This window comes from Epinephelus fuscoguttatus, linkage group LG19 (genome assembly GCF_011397635.1).
Source record: "Epinephelus fuscoguttatus linkage group LG19, E.fuscoguttatus.final_Chr_v1".
Taxonomy (NCBI): Eukaryota; Metazoa; Chordata; class Actinopteri; order Perciformes; family Serranidae; genus Epinephelus; species Epinephelus fuscoguttatus.
The window spans coordinates 39,087,404-39,114,876 of record NC_064770.1 but is presented as its reverse complement, the minus strand read 5'-3'; the positions used below and the strand labels follow the sequence as shown (position 1 = coordinate 39,114,876).

The 27,473-nt window shown below is 42.0% G+C and overlaps 2 protein-coding genes across 6 annotated transcripts in view; both read left to right on the top strand.

Annotated features, from left to right (window-relative positions):
• Window positions 1–6,155, top strand: part of cpt1a2b (carnitine palmitoyltransferase 1A2b) — an 81,663-nt gene extending 75,508 nt beyond the window's left edge. Inside the window, exon 19 of the mRNA XM_049561052.1 lies at window positions 512–6,155. Coding sequence (XP_049417009.1) covers window positions 512–640 — 129 coding nt within the window. The 3' untranslated portion in view covers window positions 641–6,155. The remainder of the gene's footprint in view (window positions 1–511) is intronic.
• Window positions 6,156–7,732: 1,577 nt separating this feature from the next.
• Window positions 7,733–27,473, top strand: part of LOC125879298 (uncharacterized) — a 45,776-nt gene continuing 26,035 nt past the window's right edge. For 2 of the 5 annotated variants that reach the window (XM_049561126.1, XM_049561122.1), the window contains exons 1-7: window positions 7,733–7,938; window positions 20,283–20,352; window positions 22,442–22,505; window positions 22,646–22,711; window positions 25,537–25,587; window positions 25,679–25,762; window positions 25,876–25,993. In XM_049561126.1, coding sequence (XP_049417083.1) covers window positions 7,890–7,938; window positions 20,283–20,352; window positions 22,442–22,505; window positions 22,646–22,711; window positions 25,537–25,587; window positions 25,679–25,762; window positions 25,876–25,993 — 502 coding nt within the window. In that variant the 5' untranslated portion in view covers window positions 7,733–7,889. Of the gene's footprint in view, window positions 7,939–14,143; window positions 14,288–20,282; window positions 20,353–22,441; window positions 22,506–22,645; window positions 22,712–25,536; window positions 25,588–25,678; window positions 25,763–25,875; window positions 25,994–27,473 lie in introns of all 5 variants that reach the window. The other 3 variants (XM_049561123.1, XM_049561125.1, XM_049561124.1) reach the window with 3 other exon arrangements.

Here is a 27,473-nt window from a genome sequence, read left to right as displayed (position 1 = left end):
GGCGCCCCAGATTCAAACGTCCAAAAACACATCATTGAAACCACAAAATATCTCCATACTGCTCGTCCGTAGTGATCCAAGTGTCCTGAAGCCCCGACATAAAAAGCTGTTTGGAAAAACCTCATTTGAACTCTGTTTTTAGCCTCACTGTAGCCCGTAGCTCTGACTGCCTCTCTGGACACCGCGCTCACATGTGTGCTAATGTTTCCACCTGGTCTTGATACACAGTTAATGTCCTACTTGGTATGTGTTGGTCTGTATAAAAGTGTTTATATAGAAATTATATTGTCTGCAGATATATTACATTTTTTAAAGTCTCAGATATTCAAATCAGTATCAGCTTCAAACATTCAGTATCAGTAGGGTTATAAAACTTTACCCACTTCTCTGTCTACATCCTGTTGTCTCGGTCTTCTTCCCTCTCTGTGGTTTCAGTATGTCCCACAATTATTTTCTATATTCTTCCCTTTTCAACTCTCTTCTTATTAATTCTCGACTTTCTCCACCTCAGGACTCTCACAGGTTCGGAGCTCAGATCAGTAAAGCTCTCCAAGACATCATGACTCTGCTGGCCGCTGACACCAAAACCTCCTCGACCTCTAAAGGCAGCGCTCAGCCTCAGACCAAGAAGCTCCTCTGAGCGAGACAGATGCAGCTCAACTGGTGGACAAACATTATCCTCGATGTAGATTCCATTAAGAACCCATTAACTAAAACCACAGCCCATTATGTGACCAACTAAATGCATTAATTGAAATAGAAAGTGAATTTAATGAGCAGGTCCTAGTCTGATTCAGCACTCCAACCGTGTTTATACACAACAATGAAATAAGAACAGTCATGATTTACTTTGATCCATTAAAACATAGAGTTCAAAGCCGTCGCTGTGAAAACAGGAACTAACAGTAGATTTGACTATATTTCTGTCTGTCGGAGAGATTCAGCTGCACAACGTCAGAATGCAAAATGCTTCCCTGCTTTCTCTGAGAATATGAAGCCTGTGAAGATCGATTTTTAGGAAAGAGGGAGCGAAGGTCGTCACTTAGGAAGAAAGTCTTTGAGCAAAGTAAGAAGCAGAGAACGAGAGACAAATCTGTCCAACAATAGGAGGAAAGCATTGAGGGACCCTGAAACCTCAATTAAAGTGAAGGCGACATGAGACCTAAAGGACTGTGGGAAGTGATGCTGTGCAGATCAGCCTCACTGACACTAATCATACAGTTTAGTATTCATGTTGAAGGTCACTGCGAATATTTGGGAAAGCTTGAGGGAAAAATGGAGATGAAGCAGAGATCAATCTTAATGAAGGGAAAGAGTTACTGAGAGCAAAGTAGACACATTTTTTATTGTTGTTTAATTGAATGTATCAAATGGGACTAGAGTTACATTACTTTTAATTTGATTTAATGCCCCGTACATTTAGGTTCAATTTCACTCATTCAAGAAATTGTTTGAATTGAATTGAACTCAGATTTAGACGACTCAGATACATTATCTGATGACACAGATTATTTCTGCAGGAATGAGTCCTAAATCCCTGAAATGAGTCAGCATGTTTGCACCTCAGAGTCAATGAGTTTCTGGTTAGATGCCTGAAATAATGCAGTTTGCACGTTCTCCCCGTGTCAGCATGGGTTTCCTCCGGGTGCTCCGGCTTCCTCCCACAGTCCAAAGACATGCAGGTTAACTGGTGACTCTAAATTGTCCGTAGGTGTGAATGTGACTGTGACAGTCTGGCGACCTGTCCAGGGTGAAGAGCCACCCTTTTTAGCGACATAGTTTGTCGCTACCGTTGTAAAGATTTGCTGCCATCACTGATCAATACCCGCTCACATTCACAGGGCTAATTGCTGTTTTTGTTGTTGTTTTGGTTTATAGTTACTATTACATTATGTAAATATTGCAGATTCCGGCGGGCGGGACAAGTAATATTAGTACATCCAAAAACCCTGCACACAATAGTCTCCCTTCACCTCTCTCTGAGTCCCTCTCAAACACACAGACACCTTGGAGAGCGTCGCGGCACTCAGTCCTAATTAGAGCTGGGCGATATGACTTAAAAACATCATCGCAATATTTTTAGGCTATATCGCGATACATAATATATATCGCGATATTTTGAAATGTCCGTTAAAGGACTGTAACATTCACACAGTACAGTGACATTAAAGTTAACTAAAGTAAAGCCAGCCTCAGTGTCCGCCCTGTCAGGCTGTATGTTTCCCACAGCTGCGTCTTCAAGTGCCCCTCCGGTCTTGTTTTGTGTCTCTCTAGGTTGTCATGACTCAGCAAGGGAGATTGAAAGGTTTCCTGCCGACTCTTTGACTGAAACATCCTTAAAGAGATGGTTTGGATATTTTCAAGCGGGGCTGTATGAGGCCACTTACACAAAGGAAGGGTATTAGCTGCAGTCTGTCGGTACGATCCCAGTTTGGATGTACTGCTGTGGCGGGGGCAGCAGCAAAATGTATTTTAGGCAGCTAAAAAAAATCAATTTCAGTTTAAATGCATGCTAAATTTAGAATAGCCTGTTCAGACGGGGTTACTGAAACCGTTAGCTATGCTCTCTTCAAAGCCACCAGACTCCACTGAGAAACACAGGAGCTGCTGGGCTACCGCTGCCTCAGTCAGTCAGTTTGTTTGAGTTACTGTGTGACTTTGTTGAATCTAAGCGAACAGGGGCCTTCAACAGGGGGTCTGTGAAACCTCGGGGGCCTCAGAGTTACTGTTTTTTCTTTTTTTAATAATGAAAATATGTCTAAAAATGCACATTAACACAAATCCAACACATTATTAGCAAAGATAAATCGGCCTATTTGGGGCTGGGTGCAGTTTAGTGTACAGTACATCGCACTGAATCCACTATCACCATATGAATCTGTCAACAATTATTATTTTAATATCTTTATTATTGTATGCACCATGTTAAGGTATGTTTACATGTTAAATATGTATGTCAATTTTATACATGTAGTTTGGGGGTCCCTGTTTTTATCAAAAGAGTCTGGTGGCTTTTAAGAGAGCGTAGATCACGGCTTCAGTTCCCCGTCGCAGTAGGCTGTGTGACGGCAGGTGAAGTGGTGAAAATATTCTAAATATATTGTACATTTAAACTGATACTGTTTTTTGAAGTGGCTAAATAGGTTTTGCTGCTGCCCCCATTCACAACAGTACATTACTCAGCCTCTGTGTCGGACTCCTGATCAGTACTTCACACAACCCCACAACAAAAACTCCAAACTATCCCTTTAAGATGGCAAAGAAGAGCAGCAGGGAGTAATCAACATGAAAGGTCAAAGTCAGTGATCAAGATATGGATTTACAAATGGTACAAATACACTCCACTTCGGTGCTCGAGGTACTTTCAGCCGGGGGATGAGATCAGCCCCCATTTCCTCCTCACTGTCTGCACTCACAATGACTCATCTCTGGTTTTAAAGCTATGGCATTTAACAAACACATTTGTGCCTGAATTCAAGTGTTCATCCAGTAAAACAGTTTCAATGCAATTTTTGAATCAATGCAATTGTTAAGGGAAACCTTGTAACATTTATTGTTTAAAGGGCAACTTTGGTATTTTTCAACCTGGACCCCATTTTGCCATTTTCTTTGTGTCTGAGTGACTGATGGGAACACAGGTTTTGAGACTGGTGTGCTGCAGTGTAACCACTCTGTTCACACCATCAGTGTACGTCCACGAAAGTGTTTGTTTTGTCACTGACAGGCTCAGATTGTTATTCTAAGTGTCTGACAACATTATGAAAGGATCCCTACAGAGATAGAGATTTTTGTTAGAGAGTAACATCCTTTTTGTTTAACCAGAAACAGCCCTGAAAACCCAAACCCACCAGACCCCATTTAAATAAATGGTAATTTTATCAACATTATACAGACTTCATTCAGAGTCGACAGAAACTAAATAAAAGAAACCAGAAACCATCTTGGTTCATCTTTTCACTGTTGCAACAATCACCAACTCTGGTCTGGTTGAATTAACCCTTAATTCACCCAGTTACATGTGAAAACATGCTGCCTCTATATGTGCTAAAATTAGTCTTTTTTTAAATGGAGTCTGGTTGGTTTGGTGATAGCGATTTCCTAGCTGTCTCTGGTTAAACAAAAAGGATCTTATTCTTTAACACAAAGCTCTATCTCTGTAGGGATCCTTTCATAATGTTGTCAGACACTTAGAATAACAATCTGAGCCTGTCAGTGACGAAAACAAACACTTTTAGTGGGTGTATGTGGACGCAACTTGTCAGCTGCAGTGCTCCCTCTAAAAACCGGTTTTAAAGAACTGACGTTTCCATCCATCAGACACAAACATGTGGGAAAACAGGCTCCGTCTGGAAAAACAAAAGTTTACCTTTGATCTTATTCTCTGTGTGTTTTAACAAGAACGTACTACAGTTTGTCAGTCAGTTACTGTTTGCCTTCAGGACGTGTTCCCATGTGCAGTGATGTAGTGGTAACAAGTTAAGTAAATGTGTAACAGATATTTTCACCACCAGATGTTTTGTTGACTAATCAGAACAGAAACTTTGGTTAAACAGTGTCTGGAAGTTTCCACTACATCTCTGCTCATGATTCCTAACCACACTCTAACTTTAGAAAATCTCCTTTTAGAGATTGTTGGCTTAATATTTTAATAGACCACAGTGGCTTCTGTTTCTGTCTCAGGTTCAACATTTGACAGCTCATTTCCCAAACTGTTGACCGCCAGAGCAGCGACTCGTTTTCTATGTCAGCCACAAGACATGTGTTGTAAAAGATTAAGTAAAGACAGTTTGTACAGCTGCAGCAATGTAACGCCAACAACTGCTCTACCTCTGTTCTCCTTTTTCATATTATCAATCATTTGTTATTTTAACACAGGAGTTTGGTGTGTAAAGGCCTTTATACTTGCGTTTAAAAAGTGTCACAGTCGCATGAAAACATTTTAAAATCATTTTTAATTCCATACACACATGATGTTTCTGTAAATAACACAGAGTCCCTCGCTGTCTCTTGATAAGGGCTTCTTGTGACGTCGGTACCTTTAAAGGGATAGTGCACCCAAAAATGTAAATGCAGCCATTATCTACTCACCCATATGCCGAGGGAGGCTCAGGTGAAGTTTTAGAGTCCTCACATCACTTGCAGAGATCCAAGGGGAGAGGAGGTAGCAACACAACTCCACCTAATGGAGGCTGACGGCTCCCCAGATTCAAACGTCCAAAAACACATCATTGAAACCACAAAATATCTCCATACTGCTCGTCCGTAGTGATCCAAGTGTCCTGAAGCCCCGACATAAAAAGCTGTTTGGAAAAACCTCATTTGAACTCTGTTTTTAGCCTCACTGTAGCCTGTAGCTCTGACTGCCTCTCTGGTGTGTCGTGTGTGCGCTTGTGCGAGACCAGCAAAAGCATGTGAACACGCATGAACGGGTGCCCATGTCTCACGGTCTCGCAAGTGATGTGAGGACTCTAAAACTTCACCTGAGCCTCCCTCGGCATATGGGTGAGTAGATAATGGCTGAATTTTCATTTTTGGGTGCACTATCCCTTTAAAATTACTGTAGCTGCAGTTTTCAGAGCTTCAGTTCAGTACATGAAAGGTGAAACAGATGTTTTCATGTAACCCTATTTTCTGCCAGTTCTTCACATCCTGCCTCAGCCTCTCTGCCAGCGATCAGACCCACTCTGTGCCTCAGTCCTCTGCACAGTATTTTATTAATATAAAACACCACATGTTGGAATAAGTGTCCCAACAGTTTGGAAAATGAGCCCCTCATTTAAATAAGCAGCAGAACTAGCATTTAGCAGCAGGTTTAGGACAACATGTTAGCATTAAGTTTTGCACTGTCTTTTCTTTCCTATTTGATTTTGTGAGGCTTTTTTTATTGTTTATTTCTCTGTAATCTGCTGTTTTAACTCTTAATTAATCATGATGCTTGAACATTTTTGATGAATTTGTGGGTGTTGTAGTTTTATTAAAATGATCTGATATACCATGTTTTCTGAAATGACACTCCAGACTTCTTATTGCTGTGTTTCTGTCAGTGGTTTTCATTATGAAGCTTATTTAAATGTCAGTTGTGGACTGTGTGATGAAGGCTTTTTACAGATGGTGACGGCATTTTATGTGAAATAAAAGAACTTACTGACCCTACAGTGCGTCTGTGTTTCTGTCTGTTTTTCATCATTTGAGGAAAAATACAGATCCGCAGTCTGTTTGTGAAAAAGAACCCCCAGTTTTTCTCAGCAGACATTTTGCCTTCTAACAGGAGGACATGGTGACAGTGACGATGACTCCGCTACACTAATCGTCTAATGAGGAGGAATACAGCTATCATTATGGCTAGTGAAAACATCTGCTGTGAAAAATGTCTGTGGTTTATTAAAAACAATACTTTATCACTCAGGTTGGATTTGTTGAAGTTCTCTCCTGTATTTGCTTTTTGTGGCTGAGTTGTGCAGAAAATAATAGCAAAATCCCAAACGTGAGGACCTGAGTCAGTTTGTGAGAATATTAGAATATTTCTGACGGGTTACACATTTGGCGATGGTGATTTTGGGGCTGTTTCTGGTTCAGTCAAACTCAAGTTCATTTGCCCCCTCAGTGCGGTTCGTTTGGGCAGGTGTGAACACAGCAATCACACTCAGGTGCGCACTGAGACCTTCTTGAAGAGGTGGTCTCAGTCCGGTTCCAAAGGAACTCTGGTGCGGTTGGTTTGTGGTGAGAAGGTGTTCCGACCTGGATGTGAAGCAACTGCAGTCACATGACACATTGTTTGGGTTAAACATGAGCATGTTACAGTCCTGGAGGATTATTAATGTGCACCTCCTCCTGTACTGCCTTAATATGCACATTCAGCACATCCAATGCATCAAAACATTGTTTTCTAGTTGGAGCCGCGTTTGCCTCGTTTTCAAACTGTATGCTTTGACTAAAATGAACAATGACAGCAATATAGTCCACGATGAGCAGCGCTAAAATCAACCTGCGTAGTTGTCCCTCCATTGTGATATTAGAAAGTGTCACATTTATCTTGCAAGTGTACTCTTCTTCAACGTTTGCTTTACTTCCTGGATTTTTCCCACATGGAAATTCTGACCAATCAAGAGCAGCTTTCTCACACAAGGCATTTGATCTGGTCCTCTTGTAAATGCTGCCGTGAGAACACCAACCAACTCTAGGCAATTATACAACTTTGGGACAACATGAGTCCCTGATTCAGACCAGAGGAGACCACTCTAGGGCTGACAGCAGCCTCACTCTGTAGGGATCTTCTCCATAATGCTGACAGAAGCTCAGAATAACAATCTGAGCCTGTCTGTGCCAAAAACAAGTCGTTTTGTTGGATCCAAATTGATGGTGCTCAATTGCCCCAAGTGGAGACACTGTAGTCTGTTGTGCAGCTGCAGCAGCCTCAGTCTGTACTGGACCAGTTTTAAAAAATGTTGCTCCCATTTGTCACTTAGACACAAAAATGTTTGAAAATAGGGTCCAGGTTAAAAAATACCAAAGTTCCCCTTTAATTGTCCCTCCCACCCCTCCATACTCATCTCTGAACCAAAGTTCCGTCCCTGCACTTTATGTGTATGTATCTATATACTCTAATCAGTGCACAGGCCTGTTTGTGAACTGTTCCATGCTTCAGTTCAGGTGAGGTCCACATGCTCAGGTAACTGTGTGTTCGACAGACCTTTGCCACAGTTTCAGAGTCCTCTGCCCGGTTTCTTATAAAAGTCCATAAGTTTCCAGTCGGAGGAGTTCGTTTTCAAGTTTCAAGTGCTGGCTTGGACCCAGCCCCTCGGCTGGAAATTCCGCGGCCGATGATGATGATGATGATGATGATGTGCCAGTGAAAAGATGGAAAGTGAAAGTAAAGTTGATAAAATAGCATGGGACCTACTGCGGAGCAGAGCAGACTGACAGCAGCACCTCAGCACGGTAAGATCGGATCACACTGTCCCTGTTTTCTTCTGAGAGGTGTTTTATGAGTCTGACAAACATGTTGAGTTCAGGAACTTGTTGACTGGCGGCTGAGCGGATCAGGATAAAGCAGCTCACTGAGCAGCATGTGTGTGGCTGAGGGTCTGTGCAGGCTGCGGAGGGCTCAAGGCACGTAGACTGGACTCATCGGCGTAACCATTTTATCTCCCATCTGAAGCCCAGAACGTTTTGACCATAAATCCGAGTATAATATTAAATGCGAGCCTTTGACAGGCTCCACAAATGTGTTTAAATGTGCGTCAGCGTCGGTCGCACCGCAGCCTGTGTGTATAAGGCATGCACACACTCTGTAATGTGTGTGTGAGTCGGGTCAGAGCAGGAATGCACCCACAGCACAGTGAACAATGACAAATGTAAATCTGTGTAGGGATGCACGATATTGGATTTATGTTGCCGATATGCTGATAACAACATAGGCGGCCGATACCGATACATCCACTTTTTTCCCCACTTAATTGTAGCGATCAGTCTCCTCTGTGGTGGAGTTAACGTCATAATATACATGCGTACTCTTACAGTGACGGCCCAGCAGATGGAGACATGAGATAGTTTTCAGTGTATGTAAAATTAATTCATTGTGCAAAGTAAGAAAAAGCATGTTCGTTTCGCAGCTCATTTTAATACCAATATCGGCCGATTGCCGATTTTTTCACCAGTTAATTGTCGCGAGTCTCTTCTGCAGTGGAATTAACCAGTATTGGACAGGCTATGTGGAAAATGTAGTGCGCTCAGTCAGTGGTTCTCAGATGGTGTGCCACAACGTGTGCCGGGGGATTTTGTGCTAACCACAGATTATGATCTCAATGTTCTACTGGGCCGATACAAAAAGTTATGAATTGATTGTTTTCTGTTTCGTTTTGATTTTTAACCAGTTTGTTGTGCGTATGTCTATCAGATAGATATTATATTGTATTATATTTTTATTATATATTTTTATTTTATTAAAACTTTATCATTACAATACTTTATTTAACATTAACTTTTATTATAGTAGAATTTTAATTTTATGATAACAGTACTTCATTTTACTTTATTATATTAATATTTTAACTTTACTACACCAATGCTTTATTTAACTTTATTATAACAACTCTATTACAAAAGCACTTTATTTAATTTTATTATCAATAGATGGGAAATTCTTGAAAACAGATCAAAATAAAATGTATGAGAATATAGGAATATAAAACGTATACAAAAATCAGTAGTACTAAAATTTAAAATATACAAGAGAAATATTCAGGACTAAAATAAAAATATCAAAAGTAAAAATAGAAGATCAATTACAGACATGACACAGTGAGAGGTGAAGGTAGAGGTTGTAAGAAATGTGCAGAATAGCTTCAAGTGTGCAGTTAATCATCAGCAGCAGTGTGAACAAATGGTTGTGACGTAACTGCTGAGCTTTACAGGAGCGACTGCAGAGAGCTGTGAGTGCTTTGTGTCAGACAGACGTGAGGTGTTGGCCTGGAGAGGAATGATTTACTGTATCAGTCTTTGTTCTGTACCGTGCACTTAGTGTTTTTATTACGTAAGGTATCCAGTAACCTGGTCACTGTACAAGGTAGCTACTCTGCTACCTTTTCTTTATGAATGAATGAATGAATGAATGAAGTTTATTTATATGGCACCTTCCATGCGCAGGTACAATTTAGCAGCAGAGACAAACAGCAACACAATAAAACCATACAATTATACAACAGTCATTCAAGGAGAAATGAGAATAATAAATTATCAATCAGTAATTAATCAAGTAATAAAAATACATTTACACCAACATATTAAGAATGTTAAAAAGATATGTTTTGAGTCGTAGTTTAAAACTGTCCACTGAGCAGCAGGTCTGATTTTTAAAGGCGGGGTGTTCAGTGTTTTTTAGGCGTCGTAGCTAAAAGAAGCATCACCAGAGGTTTTTGTCGTGACATTAGGAGCAGTTAAAGAGCAGCTGTGGAGGATCTCAGGGTTCATGGAGCGACACAAGGTGATAGGGAGTCAATTATAAAGGAGGGGGCGGGGCCATTAGGTAGCCTTGAAAACCAATAGAAGGATTTTAAAATCAGTTCTAAAAGATTCTGGGAGCCAGTGAAGGTCACGTGAAACAGGACTTATATGGTCTCTATTATTAGTTTTTGTTAAAACTAAAAACTACGTTGTATACAGGACTAGAGATATTATAACTATACTTTATACAACAGTACTTTATTATAACGATATGTTATTTAACTTTATTATAAAAATGTTTTATTTAACTCTATTGTGACAGTAATTTATTTAACCTTATATAGCAATATTTTTCCTTTTTTCCATAAGTATTTTAACTTCATTATAACAATACTTTATTTAACTTTATTACAATAGTCCTTTATAGATTACAAAAATACAAATTATTTAATGAATTACTGTTACAATAAAGTTAAAAAATATTGTTATAAAAAAGTTGAATAAAGTAGTTATAATGAAATTACAGTACTATTAAAATAATGTTAGAGCATTATATAAAAAAGTTAAATAAAATATTGTCATAACTAGTTAAATAAAGCCAGTCTGCGACGCCAGGGATTGGCAGGCAGGGGCGGGGCCCCCGGGTCTGGCTCCAGGAGGAGGCCCCTGTGTCTCCATACCAGGCAAGGTACTCTACTCCCGAAAAGTTCGTTTCATCGAGGTCTTTGAATCGCTCTTAGTCTGGTCCCTCCCCCGGGACCACTTTGCCTTGGGAGACCCTACCAGGGACTGTTAGCCCCGGACAACACAGCTCCCAGGTTCACAGGGACACACAAACCCCTCCACCACGTTAAGGTGGGTTCTCGGTGGGTGTTGGCCTCCGCCAAGGTTGTCCCTTGTCACCAATCCTGTTTGTGATCTTCATGGACAGGATCTCGAGGCGCAGCCGGGGGGAGGAAGAGGTCCGGTTTGGGGACCTCAGAATTGCATCCCTGCTTTTCACAGATGATGTAGTTCTGTTGGCTCCATCACACCGTGACCTTCAGCATGACCTGGAGCGTTTTGCAGCCAAGTGTGAAGCATTTGGGATGAGAGTCAGCACCTCCAAGTCTGAGGCCATGGTCCTCTGTCGGAAACCGGTGGATTGCCCTCTCCGGGTTGGGGGAGAGTGACTGCCTCAAGCGAGGGAGTTCAAGTATCTCAGGGTCTTGTTCACGAGTGAGGGTAGAATGGAGCGTGAGATGGATCAGCGGGTCATTGTGGCTTCTGCAGTGATGCGGGCGCTGCTCCGGTCCGTCGTGGTGAACAGGGAGCTGAGCCAGAAGGCAAAGCTTTTGATTTCCTGGTCCATCTCCGTCCCAACCCTCACCTATGGTCATGAGCTCTGTGTAGTGACTGAAAGAATGAGATCACAGATACAAGTGGTGGAAATGAGTTTCCTCTGTAGGGTGTCTGTGCTCAGCCTTAGAGATAGGGGGAGGAGCTCAGAGTAGAGCTGCTGTTTCTTCATGTCGAAATGGTAAATGGAGTATAGTGCCTTTCTAGTCATCTAGTGACCACTCAAAGCACTTTTTACACTACGAGTCACGTTCACCCATTCACTCACACATTCATACACTGGTGGCCGAGGCTACCATACAAGGTGCCATCTGCTACTCAGTTTTAACACACTCACACACCGATGGAACAGCCATCGGGAGCAATTTGGGGTCAATATCTTGTTCAAGGATACTTCGACATGCAGCCTGGAGGAGCCCGGGATCAAATCACTGATCTTTCGATTGGTGGACGACCCGCTCTACCTTTGAGCCACAGCCGCCCTCTGAACTGAAAGGGGTCAGTTGAGGTGGTTCGGGTATCTGACTAGGATGCCTCCTGGGCGCCTCCTGCTGGAGGTGTCCCGGGCACGTCCCACTGGTAGGAGGCCCCGGGGCAGACCCAGAACACACTGGAGGGATTACATATCTCGTCTGGCCTGGGAACGCCTTGGGGTCCCCCAGGAGGAGCTGGAAAGTGTTGCCGTGTGTGTCTTAATGTTGCTTGCTGGGCTTTGTGGTGGTAATTTCAAAATGCCTGATGCAGATCTCAGATAGATCGAAACATTGCACGATTAAAACTCCTGGGAGCTTTTCACAGTGTGCGGATCTTATGTCTGGTTCTCACTTTAGTTTGACTTTTTGATCCAGCACCTGCAAAAGTGTGTTGGATGTGTGTCTTCCACCCTGCTTATATACTGATAGTGCACATGAGTGATGACTGATTGCCCGTAGTTGGTGTATGTGTGGTCTGCTGTGAGCAGTGTTGGTTGTAAAGTCTGGCAGCAGCAGGAAGGACCTGCAGTATCTGTCCTTCAAACACTGCAGGTGAAGCAGCCTGTCACTGAAGGAGCTGCCCAGTGCTGTCAGAGTGTCCTGCATAGGGTAGGACGTGTTGTCCATGAGGGATGATAGCTTGCCTATCATTCTCCTTTCTCCCACTACCTCCTCTGGGTCGAGGGAGCGTCCCAGGACAGATCTGGTCCTCTTATCTGTCTGAGTCTCTTCCTGTCAGCTGTCGACAACTGATCCCTCAGCAGAACACTCCATAGAAGGTGGCTGAAACCACAGAGTCAAATAGAGTCCTCAGGAGTGTCGATTACAGAATTTATCTAAATTTTAAAGTATCAGTATCCTGGAAGCCAAACTTCTCCTTAATCTGCAAATGGCTTTGTGTTATCTGAAACTATAAGTTGGTGTATATCAATAAGATCATATCATGCCCAGTTTTTCTGCCTCTGCGCTGGTGACAGCTGTGGCCGCAGGTATCATGTGTTTGAGTTGTCTATCTGCACCTCATCCGTCCCACTCTAGTGAGCACGATGAAAGAATGCCTTGAGGGAATTGCATCAAATTTGGCACAAATGTTCACCTGGACTCAATGATGACTTGATTAGATTTTGGTGGTCAAAGGTCAAGGTCAGTGTCACCTCATCTCTCTCATTCTTCTGAAGGCGATATGTCAGGAATACCTTGATGGAATTTCTTAGAATTTGGCACAAACGTCCACTTGGACTGAAGAATAACCTGATTATAATTTTGTGGTCAAAGGTCACTGTGACCTCGCGAAACATGTTTTTGGCCACAACTCAAGAATTCATACACTAATTCTGACCAAACTTGACACAAATGTCTAACAGGATAAAATAATGAGGGTCAAAAGGTCAAAGGTCAGCTTGACCGTGACATCATCATGTTTTAACGTCATATCTCAGGAACAGAAGGGGAGACATTTGGTCAGATACTGAATTGGTGACTCTAATCTTGAAACAGTGCTGATTGTATAGATCTTCTGTGTGTGAAGCATCCATGTTCAGAAGGTAAAGTCGATGTTAAAGTTTGAACAGGTGGGTTTTGAGACGGGATTTGAAGGATGTTAGACTGTTAGACTGTCGGATGTGTCTGAGTAGGGAGCTCCAGAGGCTGGCGGCAGTGCAGCTGAAAGCACCCATGGTGCTGGGGCGAGAGGTGAGGACGGTCAGGAGACCAGCAGAGGAAGAGCACAAGAAGCAGGAGGGGGTGGGGGCTGAGTTGTGGAGGGCCTTGAAGATGAGCAGAAGGTTTTTGTAATCAATTCTAGGGCCCGACCGATATGGATTTTTTGGGGCCAATGCCGATTCCGATATTATGGAATAAAAAAATCCGATAACCGATATATCATCCGATTAAATTTTTACGTTTTTCAATTTTAAAAAACCCCTGAAATACCTGCTTTTGAGGGCTTAAATATAGTTCAAACACTCGTTACAAAGATATAAACTGAAGGAAGAACATTTTACGATTTTCAGATACTTTTATTATCAGAAATTGTGTGGAACAAGCAGCATATGAACAATTTGAACACAAAATAAATCAAAAATATGATGTGCAAAAAGGCAGTAACCCTCTGGGAAATAAAATACTCATGCAAAGACATTCACATGTATGTTAACAGTACCATAGTTCTTCTTATTATTGCCAATTTAACAGAGGTAGGTTATAGTGCAGAAAGTAACACAAGGACATAATTTCTAAGTAAAACACCATATTCCCTGCATTTTATTAGCGATGAAAATATAAGTGTTAACATCGGCATCAATCGACCAACTTTTGGCTGATTGCCGATTATTCTTTAATGGCTATAATCGGCCGATTAAATTAGCCCTAATCAATTTGTCACTGAACAGGGAGCCGGTGTTGAGAATGGGGGTGATGTGGTCGGATGATTTGGTGCGGGTGATGATCCGGGCAGCAGAGTTTGAATGATTTGAAGCCTGTTGAAGAGTTCGGTGGGAAGGCCAGAGACAGAGGTCTGCAGCTCTCCACCTCAGGTACTACGTGACTTTAGAAATGTAGATATGATTCTGTGATGTTTGCAGAAACAAACAGTGCCAACAGTTGTTTCTGGTGAGCAGACTGAGTTGTTACAGCACACAACAGTTTGGAGTTCTGTCAGAGAACCAGAAACAGAATGATATCAACATGGTGCTCTATAACGTTGTAATTTTTTTTCACAGTTTCCTGATGTTTTTTTGACCAAAAGATGATCATTAATAGTTGCTAATGAAAATAATTGTTATTTGCTGCAGTAGTGTGGTCTCCGATGTGATATAACAAACTTCACTTTCCCTTTTCCAAGTACAATTTACCATGTTATCCACACCCACTCTTCTCTGGCAGCAAAAATAAAACTGCAGATTCCTGACATGTTAGATATCTCTAAAAAGAAGACAAGGGATTTGTATTGTGAATTGTGGTATCCCAGCTGAGGTTAGACGAGATAAAGTCTTGTCCTGCCTTGTCCTCTCACGTAGCAACACGACGGGACAGCACACGTACAGTCCGAGCAGTCAGAGCGTCGTGCCAGGGACTGTTTGAAACGTCCTCAGTGGCGTTTGATGAACGGGCACAGAGTCGTGGTGATAATGAGGTGGAATGTCAAGTTCATTTCCTCCAAAATCAGTGTTTACTCTTGTAGTTTTCCCTCCTGTGTTCTCAGTGTGTGCTGATGTTTTTGGCAGCGAATTCATGAAAGGGGAAGTTCAGCAGATCAATGATAAACTAGAGGGGACTCCTCATTGGGCAGGTGTGGTCATTGTTTGTGTGTTTAGTTCAGACTCTGACATCCAAAGAATGCTTCGACAAAGTCTTTCTGTCCTGTAAGTCATTACATGGACAGGGTCGGGGATTAATGAAATACAAGTAACTGAATTATGTATTAGAAATACAAAATATGAGTTTAAATTGGTGATATTCTGGATACAGTTACTGTCTATGAAATAGATTACTTGAAGGGATTACTTTGTTTTGTTATATTTGCTGCAACGCTGTGAACAGAATGTGAACTGAACGTGAACATCAGTTCGATTGCATTGTGTTTTTATGGGAACGTTCTAACTGACTACGAGTGACGAAGTGCTGCTGTTTTGAGCTGAACTTTTGTCGGACATCCTGCTTCTATTTATTATCACCGCTCCCTTTGAACGCTCTGCAGTGGTCAAAGAACGGCTGACTCACGACGCTGAAATGACCTGTTACCTACACGACACTCCCTATTTCACAACACAAGCCAAAAAACGGTGTTATCTGGCCAGAGGGAGATCCCGAGTAAACGGGAAGTTTACAATAAGAGACCCTTCTTTATTTATCAGAGGAGGGGGTGGCTGGGGTGTGACTTTTTTTTTTGTTGATCCTCCCCAAAGCCACAAATATTTTTCCTTGAGTCTCCCTGAGTGACTGGTGTCAAATCCATGGCCCTCCCTCCACCATAAATTAGTTGTTAGATTTTTAATTCACGACCGCTGGTTATTTCGTGGAAATAGTTTATTTTTGGCCAGATTTTATTTGAGACCTAGAATAAAGTGATTTTGATGAAATATCACAATTTTAAGCACATTTTTAGTTTTGTTTTTTAATTTCGTTCATTTCTGGTTTTACAATTTCTGGCTGTGATAGATGGATAAAATTTTTGACTTTTGTTTGTTTTTGTGAAAACAAGGAAGGCATGTTTTCTTTTTAAATGGCTCTATTTTACTGTTGATTTTTCAAAGAAAACATGCATTTTTCAAACCCGAGCAGCTTTTTGAAGGCGTGTTTTCTTCTGTTGTCTCTGCAGACAAAACATTTTCCACTTTCTCCACCACCACAGTGTTTCTACAGACACATGACAGATTAAAGGAAGATAAACAAACAGCGTGAGTCGTCAGACTGAATTTCCTGGAGCACTTTAGTCTATTTAGATCCCACGATATACTGAGTGCTGATTCCCTGTGTGGGTGGACATTCTCATGCTGGAGAAGAGCATCACTCTGTAGTTGTATCAGTGAGAGAATGAGGAAAACGATGACTAAGTACAGACTGAGTGAGCACAACCTGGCAGTAGAAGTCGGCCGACGCAAACAGAGCTGGCTGCCCAGAGAGGAGAGGTTGTGTTCTCACTGTGACCAGGGAACAGTAGAGACTGAGCTGCACTTCTTAACTCAATGTGACAAATATCAATGCATTAGAGAAGAGTATTTTGCAAAAATAATAAAGATATTCCCAGAGTTCTTGCACTTGAATAACTTAGAGAAACTTCCGGTCCTACTGGGAGAGAGGGAGGACTGTTGTGTACTGGCGGAAAAATATGTAACAGCCTGCCATCAACTTCACATCACACATGATGATTGATAATTGTTTATATACTGATAATTAATCTGTTGTATAAATTCATTTCTTTATGACTTTTACCCTGCCATAGCCACCCATGCTCTCCATGTTTGTTTGTTTGTTTTTTAATTGCAATTATTACAAATGTATTGTTATTGCTTATGCTCGTTATATTTGTGTTAATATGCTTTGGCAACATTGTTTTGAATGCAGTCATGCCAATAAAGCAGCTTGAACTTGAACTTGAATGATGGGAATCATCTGCTGTCAGTCAGATCTCAGCCTGTCAGAGCGTCGCCTCAGCAGAGCTCAGAGACATTTTTTGGTCGCGCGGTTTCTCTTTGTAGTTTTGTTGTGTCTCTTTCTTGTCATTCGGTGAGTCTTTGAAGTCCTCTTGTGTCTTTTTAAGATATATTTGTGTCTTTGTTTCTCTATTTTTTGTAGTTCCTTTCCTCTTGTGTTTTGTTGTGTCTCTTAAAGGTCAGTGTTTGTTAGGGCTCATTAATGCTCCCTTTATGTACGAAAATGTATACGTCCGTTTTAAACGATGTTACCGTCACTGCCCACATACTTTCATGCGCCCTTTACGTTGGCATAGATGTTAACCAATATATCCACCAGGGGGCAGCCCAGCGTCAAAAGTGTATAACAACAACAAACTCAAAAACAAACATGGCGACTGTGGAGGAGATATTGATAATGTACCTCTTGCATAAAAGACAAAAACAGAGGCAGCGTTGTAGGAGGCGGTGGTCGGTGAGACCGTTAAATACATCGCGACTGGAGGACGGAGAATTCTTTTCTCTAGTACTGCCGATGAGAGAAATTGAATTGTTATTTCTATATATATATATAACTCAAAAAAAGTTTCCATGTATCATGAAATTTTTGAATACATCCTCTTGTAGAGTAACGAATCTTCTCTAGTACCAAATGGTGTAGAAGGTCATTGACCCACATCTTAAAGGTTGGGGGAAGTTTCTCCTTCCACTTAAAAAGTATTAATCGCCTAGCTATAAGAGATGCGAAAGCTATCATATCCTTTGCCTGGCAGCTAAGGTGAGTGTCTTGTGGAGTTATTCCAAATATGGCAGTAATGGCACAAAGTTCAATAGGTACTTGTAAAACATCTGAAAAAGTTTTAAATATTGACTGCCAGAAATTGTCTAGTTTTGAACAAAACCAGAACATATGCGAGAGGGTGGCTGGTGCTTGCCTGCAACGATCACAAATGGGATCAGTGCTAGGTGCAAACTTTGCTCGTCTCACTTTAGACCAATGAAGGCGAGGCATGACCTTGAACTGGATAACTGTGTGTCGTAAACAGATTGAAGAGGAATGTATTCTATCTAAAGCTCTTTCCCAAGTCTCTTCAGGAAGTTCACACCCCAAATCGTCCTCCCATTGAGTCTTTAATGATGTCAAAGGTTCCAAATTATATGTATTTAGTAAGGAAGTAAACTACGGAGCTGCAAAAATCTAAAAAGATGAGAGTTTTGAATGTTAAATTTAAGCTTTAGTTGATCAAAAGATGTGAAAGTATTATCAATAAATAGATTCTCTATTGTGGCAACTCCTCTATCAGCCCATTCCTGAAAAGCACTGTCTATGATTGATGGCATGAACTGGTGGTTTCTTGTTATAGGAGCACACGTGGGTAGATCCCTGAGAGAAAAACTTCGTCTGAACTGTGTCAGAATTCTAAAAGAGTGTTTCACAATTGGATTTGAGGTGAATTTACATATGGAATTCAAAAGAGGAAGTTTTGAGCATAGAAGTGAGTGTAAAGAAGTATGAAAACAAGAGGAGTTTTCCATTCGTAACCACTCAGGGGTAGTGTCACCAGATGGAGAATCTTTCCAAAACAGCACAGACCTAATGTTGGCGGCCCAATAGTAAAACTGGAAGTTAGGGAGGGATAATCCTCCATGTTTACGATGCTGTTGTAAGATCCTTTTCCATATTCGGGGGTTTTTCTTGTTCCATATAAATCCAGACACCAAATTGTCCACTGACATGAAAAAGGATTTAGATACGTGTAGGGGAATGCACTGAAATATGTACAAGAATTTGGGCAAAACATTCATTTTAATTATGTTAATTCTGCCTCCTAATGACAGGGGGAGTAAACTCCAACGTTCCATATCTTGCTTAAGGCGAGTCAATAATGGTGAAAAATTAGCTTTGAATGTGTCTTTAAAGGCATGTGTTATCCAGATTCCTAAGTATTTGAATTTTTGTGGACTGACTTTAAGCGGGAATAAACCAAAGTCAATTTGCTTAGCTGCTATATTCACTGGCATAATTTCACATTTCTGTAGGTTAATTTTGTATCCTGATATTTTGCCGAATTCTTCAAGCAGGTTGAGAGTATTTGGTAGACTAGTTAAAGGATGGGAGAGATATAAAAGCATATCATCAGCATATAAGGACACCTTATTATCCGAGTCATATCTCCGTATTCCCTTTATATTGATTTCACCACGTAACACTAAAGCCAGTGGCTCAATCGCAATAGCAAACAGGACTGGCGACAGAGGACAACCCTGTCGGGTACCACGATGGAGAGGCAAGTAAGAGGAGAGGTTATTGTTTGTTCGAACAGCTGCAAGGGGAGAAGAATACAGAACTTTAATCCAGGAGATGAATTTTTCACCAAAGCCAAATTGTTTGAGAGTATAGAAGAGATAATCCCACTCCACCCGATCAAACGCCTTCTCAGCGTCAAGTGATAATAATATTTCTGGAATGTCGGGTGGAGTGGGACCATAAAGAATATTAAATAGGCGTCTAATGTTAAAAAAGGAGTGACGACCTTTAATAAAGCCAGTTTGATCATCGGCTACAATTGAGGGCAAAACCGCCTCTAAGCGGCAGGCCAGCATTTTGGAAAGGATTTTACTGTCTACATTTAAGAGTGAAATGGGACGGTATGAGCCACAATCTAGAAGGTTTTTGTCTATTTTAGGAATAAGGGAGATGATCGCTTGTCGCATAGTTAGAGGGAGAGAACCAGTGGCGTGTGACTCCTCGAATACAGAGAGCAGGATGGGAGACAGCTGGTCTGCAATTTTTTTTAAAGAATTTGCTCGGGAACCCATCTGGTCCTGGGGATTTTCCAGCTTGCATGAGCTTAACTGCATTCATAAGTTCCTGTGCAGAAAATGGTTTGTCTAGCTCGGATGCAGTTTTGTTATTAATTGTGGGGACATTTATTTTCCTAAAAAATGAATCAAATAGGATATGGTCGCTAAGAGATTCACTATCATACAGCTTCGAGTAAAATCTATGAAAACATGAATTAATCTCAGAATGATCTATAAGCTTAATGCCCGATTGATCGTTTATCTCAGCTATAGTTCTATCCACCGCTTTCTGATGGAGCTGATGGGCAAGAATCTTCCCTATCTTTTCACCACATTCGTATGTTTTACTCTGTGATTTATTTATTATATTTGATATTTGATTTTATTTATTTATATCTATTAGGTTTTCAATGTGTCTTGTTGATAGCAGATTAAACTCTGTTTGAAGAGTTAATCGCAGTTTGAATAAATCATCGGATGGGGTGACAGCAAGTATAGTATCTAATGTGAGAATATCATTTGTTAGCTGTTCAAGCTTCATATTGTGACGTTTTCTTTGTTGTGTGCTATATGATATTATTTGTCCCCTCAGGTACGCCTTCATGGATTCCCACACTGTTAAAGGAGACATTCCTGGGGTCTGGTTATGTTCGAGGAAGAAGGTTATTTCAGAAGAGATAAATTTAATGAAGTCTTCATCTGAAAGTAGTAAAGTGTTAAGACGCCAGGGGTGATAGTTGGCATGGGAGATTGGTATACATAGAGTCATCAACAGGGGAGTGTGATCTGAAATAATTATGGCTTGATACTCACACTTTCTTATTAGTGAAAGAAGGCTTTTATCCAAAAAGAAATAGTCTATGCGCGAGTATGTTCCGTGGACCGGAGAAAAGAAGGAATAGTTTCTAGCCGTAGGATTTTGAAAGCGCCACGCATCAGCTATGCCATTCGTATTAAGAAAAAGCTGCAGTTGGGACGCTGCACTGGATTTAGACGCAGTCCTAGGCGAGCTACGATCCAGAGTAGGTGATAATGTGCAGTTCATATCCCCTCCGAGGATAAGATAGTGTGTATCCATGTTGGGGATATGAGCAAAGAAATTTACAAAAAAAGAATTGTCATCCCAATGTGGTGCGTATACGTTGGCTAGGACAACTGGTGTATTATACAGTCTGCCCACTACAATTATGTAGCGCCCTGAGGAGTCTGTTTCAACCTTTGACATAACAAATGGGATGTTCTTATTAATAAGGATGGCCACACCTCTAGATTTGGAATGAAAATTAGAATGATATGATTGCCCGATCCATCCCCCCCTGAGTCGAACATGGTCAAAGGTTCGGAGATGCGTCTCCTGGAGACATGCAATTCCTGCCTTTAATTTTCTCAAATGAATCAATACTTTCTTTCGTTTAGTGGGGTGGTTCGAGGATTTTACATTCCAGCTTACAAAGGTTACGTCACTGTTAGCTGATTTGTTTGAAAAGTCTGTGTTAGTCGTAGCCATATTCAAAACAGAGAGAGATTAGCGGTGCATTAAGTCTGCCTGTATTTAATGTATTTATACTTTCAAAAGGGTTGAAAGGACCTTTAAAGGATAAATAAGCATAAATGATAAACCAAGGGAAAAAGAAAAAAAACTGATTGTAAACCCAGGTACAGTAAATCCCCAACCCTCACCTGAAATAACAAGGTGATTCCCAAACCCCTCGCAACAGTATCTACACATTTAAGTGCTTGTGTGAGGATACACTAGCTCTAAAAGAACAAACTCTGCTGTAGAACATAGTTTTGTATGAGGCACCTTAGAAAATGTTTGAAATTTGAAAAGACAAAAATTATTTCTTCAGTTGTCTAAGTGCTGAGTATAGACAGAAAGAAAAATGATACTGATAAGAGACACACAACAGTATTCTGACCAGTCAGATTATTATATCGGTTGCAAACAAAATAAAAGAGTGAAAAGCAGCACAGTTTTGATACCTTAGGTGCCCTCTACTTCTTCTGGAACAGACTGGAGCCATTTGGCTCTGTAGAGTGTATCAGTCAAGGTGATATGTTTGCGTGACAGAATGGACAGCACCAACCTTATTCAGACGTAGAATTTAGCTATTCTCACTCATTTCAAGTTATGGTCAGTCTTTTGAAGAGTCCGGTAGGATTCTGGTTTTCACGTAGGCCATGGCTTTTCCCGCGTTTTGAAACTGCTTCTCAGTTCCGTTATGCGTGATCCGGAGTCGTGCTGGGTAGAGAAGGCCATATTTAACACCGTCTCGTCCACGAAGTACTCGTCTCACCTCGCCGAAGGCAGATCTGACCTGCACGACGCTCGGGGGATAGTCCGGGAAGATGGAGATGTCGGTCCCTTTGAACCGGAGCGGTCCGGACTCCCTGGCCCGGCGAAGGATGTCAGCACAATCTTGGTAATAGTGGACTTCAGTCTGATTAAGGACGCTTCCACACGGTCAGAGTCCACTGATGATGTATTTGAATCTAAGAGACAACATTAGACTTTCTGAATATTAAATACATCACAGGTGCACTGACAGTGGCCACACACACATCCGTGTGTCCTGACCCGCTCTTCTTCCTCTTCCATTGAGTTTTATGAATCATTCTTAAGTGTTGCATCACAGCCATTGACCAGAATTCCCCATCGATTCCAGCAGTGCCTGAAAGGGTGTTCCCAGTAACTTACTGGGAACTCTGTGTGAAAGACGGTTAATGATATTTCTGTTTCTTCTCTCCTAGCTTGAGTCTGGATGATCGCAGCGGCAGCATGACGGCATGGAAACACGCCCATCTGTGTCTCTTTGTAAGTGCAGACATCTGCTGAGCTCAGCAGCTCGTAGCTCCGACCCAAGAGTCCTGAGTCACAGTATAACTTAATATATATACGTGACAGCTTTGCCGTCAACAGACTATTTAATACTGTTGTTCAATTTTATCTTCCAGGTCCTGCTGGGCCTGATCGACCTGTCAAAAGAAGGCTGTGAGGATTATTTCACCATGGAACGGATGGTATATGTTGATCTTTTCTTTTATTTACACAGCAAAATGAAAAAAGTGAAGACAGTGAAGTATCTTCTGCTGAGCTTTTGTTTTCAGAGGTCTGAAACATTAAATACTGTTTGCCAATATGTCATCTTTGATAGGCAAGAACATGTCACCTTCTACACAGAGTGGCTTTAAAAGGACTGAAAAAGTGCAATACTGTCTGTTTATGACCAGTAACTTCCTGGTTACTGTTTGTTGTCAGCAAACAACTCAAACAGCAGTAAACAGTGTCATTCTTAGGGTCTTCAGCACGCTGGTCCTCAACCAGGGAGTTCCACCAAATAATTCACTACAGTAGTGAGTCCACTGTGAGTAAGACTCATAAGAGTGACTCCTGTGATCACAGGTTTCAATTCCTCCTTGGTTATCACCTCAGATGTAGTTGACAGCAGAATTCTGGTCTTAATCAGATCTAACCACCAAAATCTTTTCAGATGGAGGTCCCTGACCTAACGTGTGTCTCTTTAGGGGTTCTTGACATGAAAATGGTTGACACCCTCTGCTTTAGTGAATATGACACAGCAGAACGGTGCGAGTGCGATCACCTCATAATAAACTACATCAGACCTGGTGCGATGAAGCAGCTCACTGATGTGTTTTTAATAGTTTAATAGCTCGACGGCACATTTGTTGACAATAAGAAAAATATTGAAAATTATCGGACTTATTCTTTTGCACATCATCAACACATTCAGTACGTTCCTGTGCACAGTGAAGTGTTTCTACAGTCCCAGCTGGACGAGGACATCTAACTGGCCTACTGTCCTTGTCCCAGTATACAAGCACGGGAGGGGAATCCATTTATTGAGCCAAGTATGTGCGACTCCTCTACGATAGGTGGAGATATGCCCCCTTTCAGCTTGTTAGTATTGGACCTTTTTCCTGTTGACCTATTACGTCACAGACCAAACAATGGACAAACAAGTTAGCTACGGTTAGCTAGCAGCTAACTGCTACCATGGTGGACAACTTTACAGCTCTGTACATTTGGTCCGTCCAAAAAGTCACGGCTCTGGATGTAGATTTCTCCATGTTGTTACCGGCTTCTTCTTCTCTTACACATTTAATGCTATTGGACTTCCGGGTCAAAGCCCGGGGCGGAAACTGTGGAGCATGCTCAGAGCGCCTCGGCCAGTTTGGGTCTGATTGACTGTATACATGCAGGAGTCACATGATCTGGGTGTGTTAGTCCCACTGTGACACATTCACTGCAGGACCATTTCACTCACACTGACATGTTTACAGGGATTTTAAAAGTCCAGTTTTATGCCTAGTTCACACTACACGACATTAGCCCGATGCAGCGGCGTACATTGTCAGCATGGATCGTGAACGACAGCGAGTGTCGTACGTGATAATCCATTGTTTCATCTCGTGTAGTGTGTCATAGTAGACGACAACCGACACCACGTCCGGGACGCCTCACAACGTCCCCACAGAAAGTCTAACATGTTTGATTTTCTTTTTGTCTTATAATAATAATAATTATAATAATAAATTTTTTTGTAACGCACTTTATATTTAACGAAAAATCTCGAAGTGCTACAACAGCAAGAAAAGAAAAAGAATAAGTTAAAACAAGAGTTAAAAGCGGTTATCAAAGTAGCACGAGCAAAAATTACAGATTAAAAGATTTTTTAAAAAGGTACGTTTAAAAAATCTTTTAATCTGTAATTTTTTAGTCTTCCACGACTGCTCCCGTCACAGCCATCACTTTGACCAATAGGAACACAGAGCGATCTGCTACCGTGGAAACTGTAGGACAACAGCCCAGCCTTTTAGGTATTTCCCGCCGGGACGTTAGCACACAGAGTGAAAAGGAAACAGCAGAGGCACTTTATCAACCCGCTGAGTACTGCCATTAGCATCAAGCTAGCAAAGATAGTGTCTGGGCCTTTACTCAGCACAACTGCAGAGGCTCCCAGCTTCATTTCAAACACACTACATCATAGACGCGCCGTTATTTATTAATCCCTCTGTAGTTTTATATTTTTACATTTGATCCGCTCCCGTTTGCCTTGATAAAGTTAATGCATCGCACCGTCATTTCAAACTCAACACTTCCTGTATGTGTTTCACATGAAAAGCCTATTTTGATGTTGGTTGAAAGAATCCCTTCATTTCTAAATAGGCTTTTATTGTGAAACATTTGCAGGAACTTCCTGTGGAGGACTCAGTGACTTGCATGTTTGCGTACAGTGCTTCAAATGAAGCTCTAGCTCTAATAATAATAAAAACAGGACAAGAATAACCTGATGACATCACACACGTCGTGAAAGACGACCAGGGATGATTGGAGTGGACCAACGTGTAGTCTGTCATGTCTGTCGGCCAAGTCACGGCACGATTTTATGACTCCACAATCGCGTAATGTGCCATAGTGACTGTTAGAACAGACAGAAATATCATGTCGTGTGAAGCAGACATTAGTCAGACTGACACAATAAATCCATTTTCTCTGATGTCAAGGAAACATACTGAGTGTCACAGAAACTGTTCTGCAATGGATTTAAAGAACTTTTACTGCTGCAGTCTCCATGTCAGATAGAAATATATGTCCTGGGGTCATCTTGTCTGACTTCTTAATTTAACAGTTGATATATCATTAATTAAATTCTAATGTCTTATTATTAAGTCTTAATTTTCCGTTGAGCCTCTGAAACGCTCTGTAGATGCTTCCTGCCTTTCTACTGCATTTCATTACGACTGGGAACATATCAGTTAGAAAAATGATAATCATGAAGTAATAATTAACAACTGATTATGTCTTCTGTTTGCCCACCTTTAAGAAAAAATATCTGAACCACACTGTGTACCTCATAGAGACTGGTGAACTGAAGGTAACCTACAGAAACACTGATCAAAAATGATCTGTTGAGATTAAATATATGTTAAAGCATATTGTTTAACGTGTGTGCTCTTTTAATGCAGGACACATTGGAGTGTACAGTGGAGAGAGAGTGCATAGCCGGACACGAACCATACTGTCTATGGCTGGATCACTGCTATGACAGAGTGAGTGAACAACACCAACCTTTCATTGCTGTTGTTTTTGAAGTTGGTGTCAGGTTTGTTGTGACTTTTGTGAATGATTGTAAACTTCAGTGTCTCATTTTCTTCTTGTTAAGCAGAGGGATGTGCCAAAAACTGAGACTGAAAAGTGTAAAGGGAACCCTTCTGTGGGAATCAGTCACTATCAGTTCGGGTGCTTGGTATCACACTACACATTATCCGAGCCTGTTGAAGGTACTGCTCCTACACATCCTGATCTTAAAATGAAAACCTGGGTCTGACGTCTGTTATTATTGTTCACACATGTAGTAAAATCTCACCAAAGCACAAAACTAAACAGGAGACACTACAGGTGGAAACATGTTTTTCATGCACAGCTCAGTTGTGGAATTTTGGCTGTTTTGCTTCCGTAGCGTCCAAAATACACACTGTGGTGTTTATTTTAGTATGGAGTCTGTACCCACCAGTCTGAGGTTACGGACCTCGACTGGAGAGCTGTGGATTGCCCCCTCCGGGTTGGGAGAGAGTTACTGCCTCAAGCGAGGGAGTTCAAGTATCTCAGGATCTTGTTCACAAGTGAGGGTAGAATGGAGCTGCGTCTACGTCCCAACGCTCACCTGTGGTCATGAGCTCTGGGTAGTGACTGAAAGAATGTAATCACAGATACAAGCATCTGAAATGAGTTTCCTCTGTAGGGTGTCTGGGCTCAGCCTTAAGGTGCGGACACACCAAACCGACATCAAAGAACTAGTGGTGTGGAAAGCCAACTGTTGAGTCGCCTCACGTCGCCTCACATCGCCCTGTGTCAGTTGCATTTGAACACACTACACGGACTACATCCGACGGCCAAGTAGCACGTACGTTCTGCGCCTGCGTGAGAGAGAGCGGAGTGAGAGAGTGGTACATCCTGTCAGCTGAGGGGTTTCCTATCTGTGCAGCCGAGCACCGCAGCACCTCCACGGACTATTACATCCAGACGGTCCCGGTGTTTCCTCCGCAGGCTCCACTTCACTCAGCTGCCCGATAAACCCGCTGCTTCTTCCCACTTTAACCTGAATAACAAACCAGGGCTCGGTGCTCCGGTTGGATCCAAACGGAGAGCCGGGGCTAGCTCAGAGACTAGCGGAGGCTAACTGGCTGTGCTTCCCTCCGGTCATGCTGCGGCTAACGCTCCACTAGCCGCTCCCAACTAGCTCCAGTTTGTTATTCAGGTTAAAGTGGGAAGAAGCAGCGGGTCTGTGGGGCAGCTGAGTGAAGTGGAGCCTGAGGAGGAAGCACCGGTTAGCCCCGGTTTCACTACGGGCAGATTCACTCGCTACAGGGGCGAGGAAATAAAACCTGAACAGCCAATCAGAGTGATCTCTCTCACCGACAAGCTTTGCTGCCGATTCAACATGCTCAATTGGCCAAAAAGCCGCCGATGCCAAAGGGCCAACGGTGCGGGACACACCGCAAAAACTAGGCCGACAGACGCTCACCGACGGCCCAACAGCAGACCGTCGGCTTGGTGTGTCAGGGCCTTTACAGATAGAGGGAGGAGTCAGACATCTGGAGGGAGCTCGGAGTAGAGCCGCTGCTCCTTTGCCTTCTCCCGTTGAAGTGGTTGAGGCATCTGGATCAGGATCCTCCTGGGCGCCTCCCATTAGAGGTGTTCTGGGTACGTTCCACTGGTAGGAGGCCCCGGGGCAGACCCAGAACACACTGGAGGGATTAT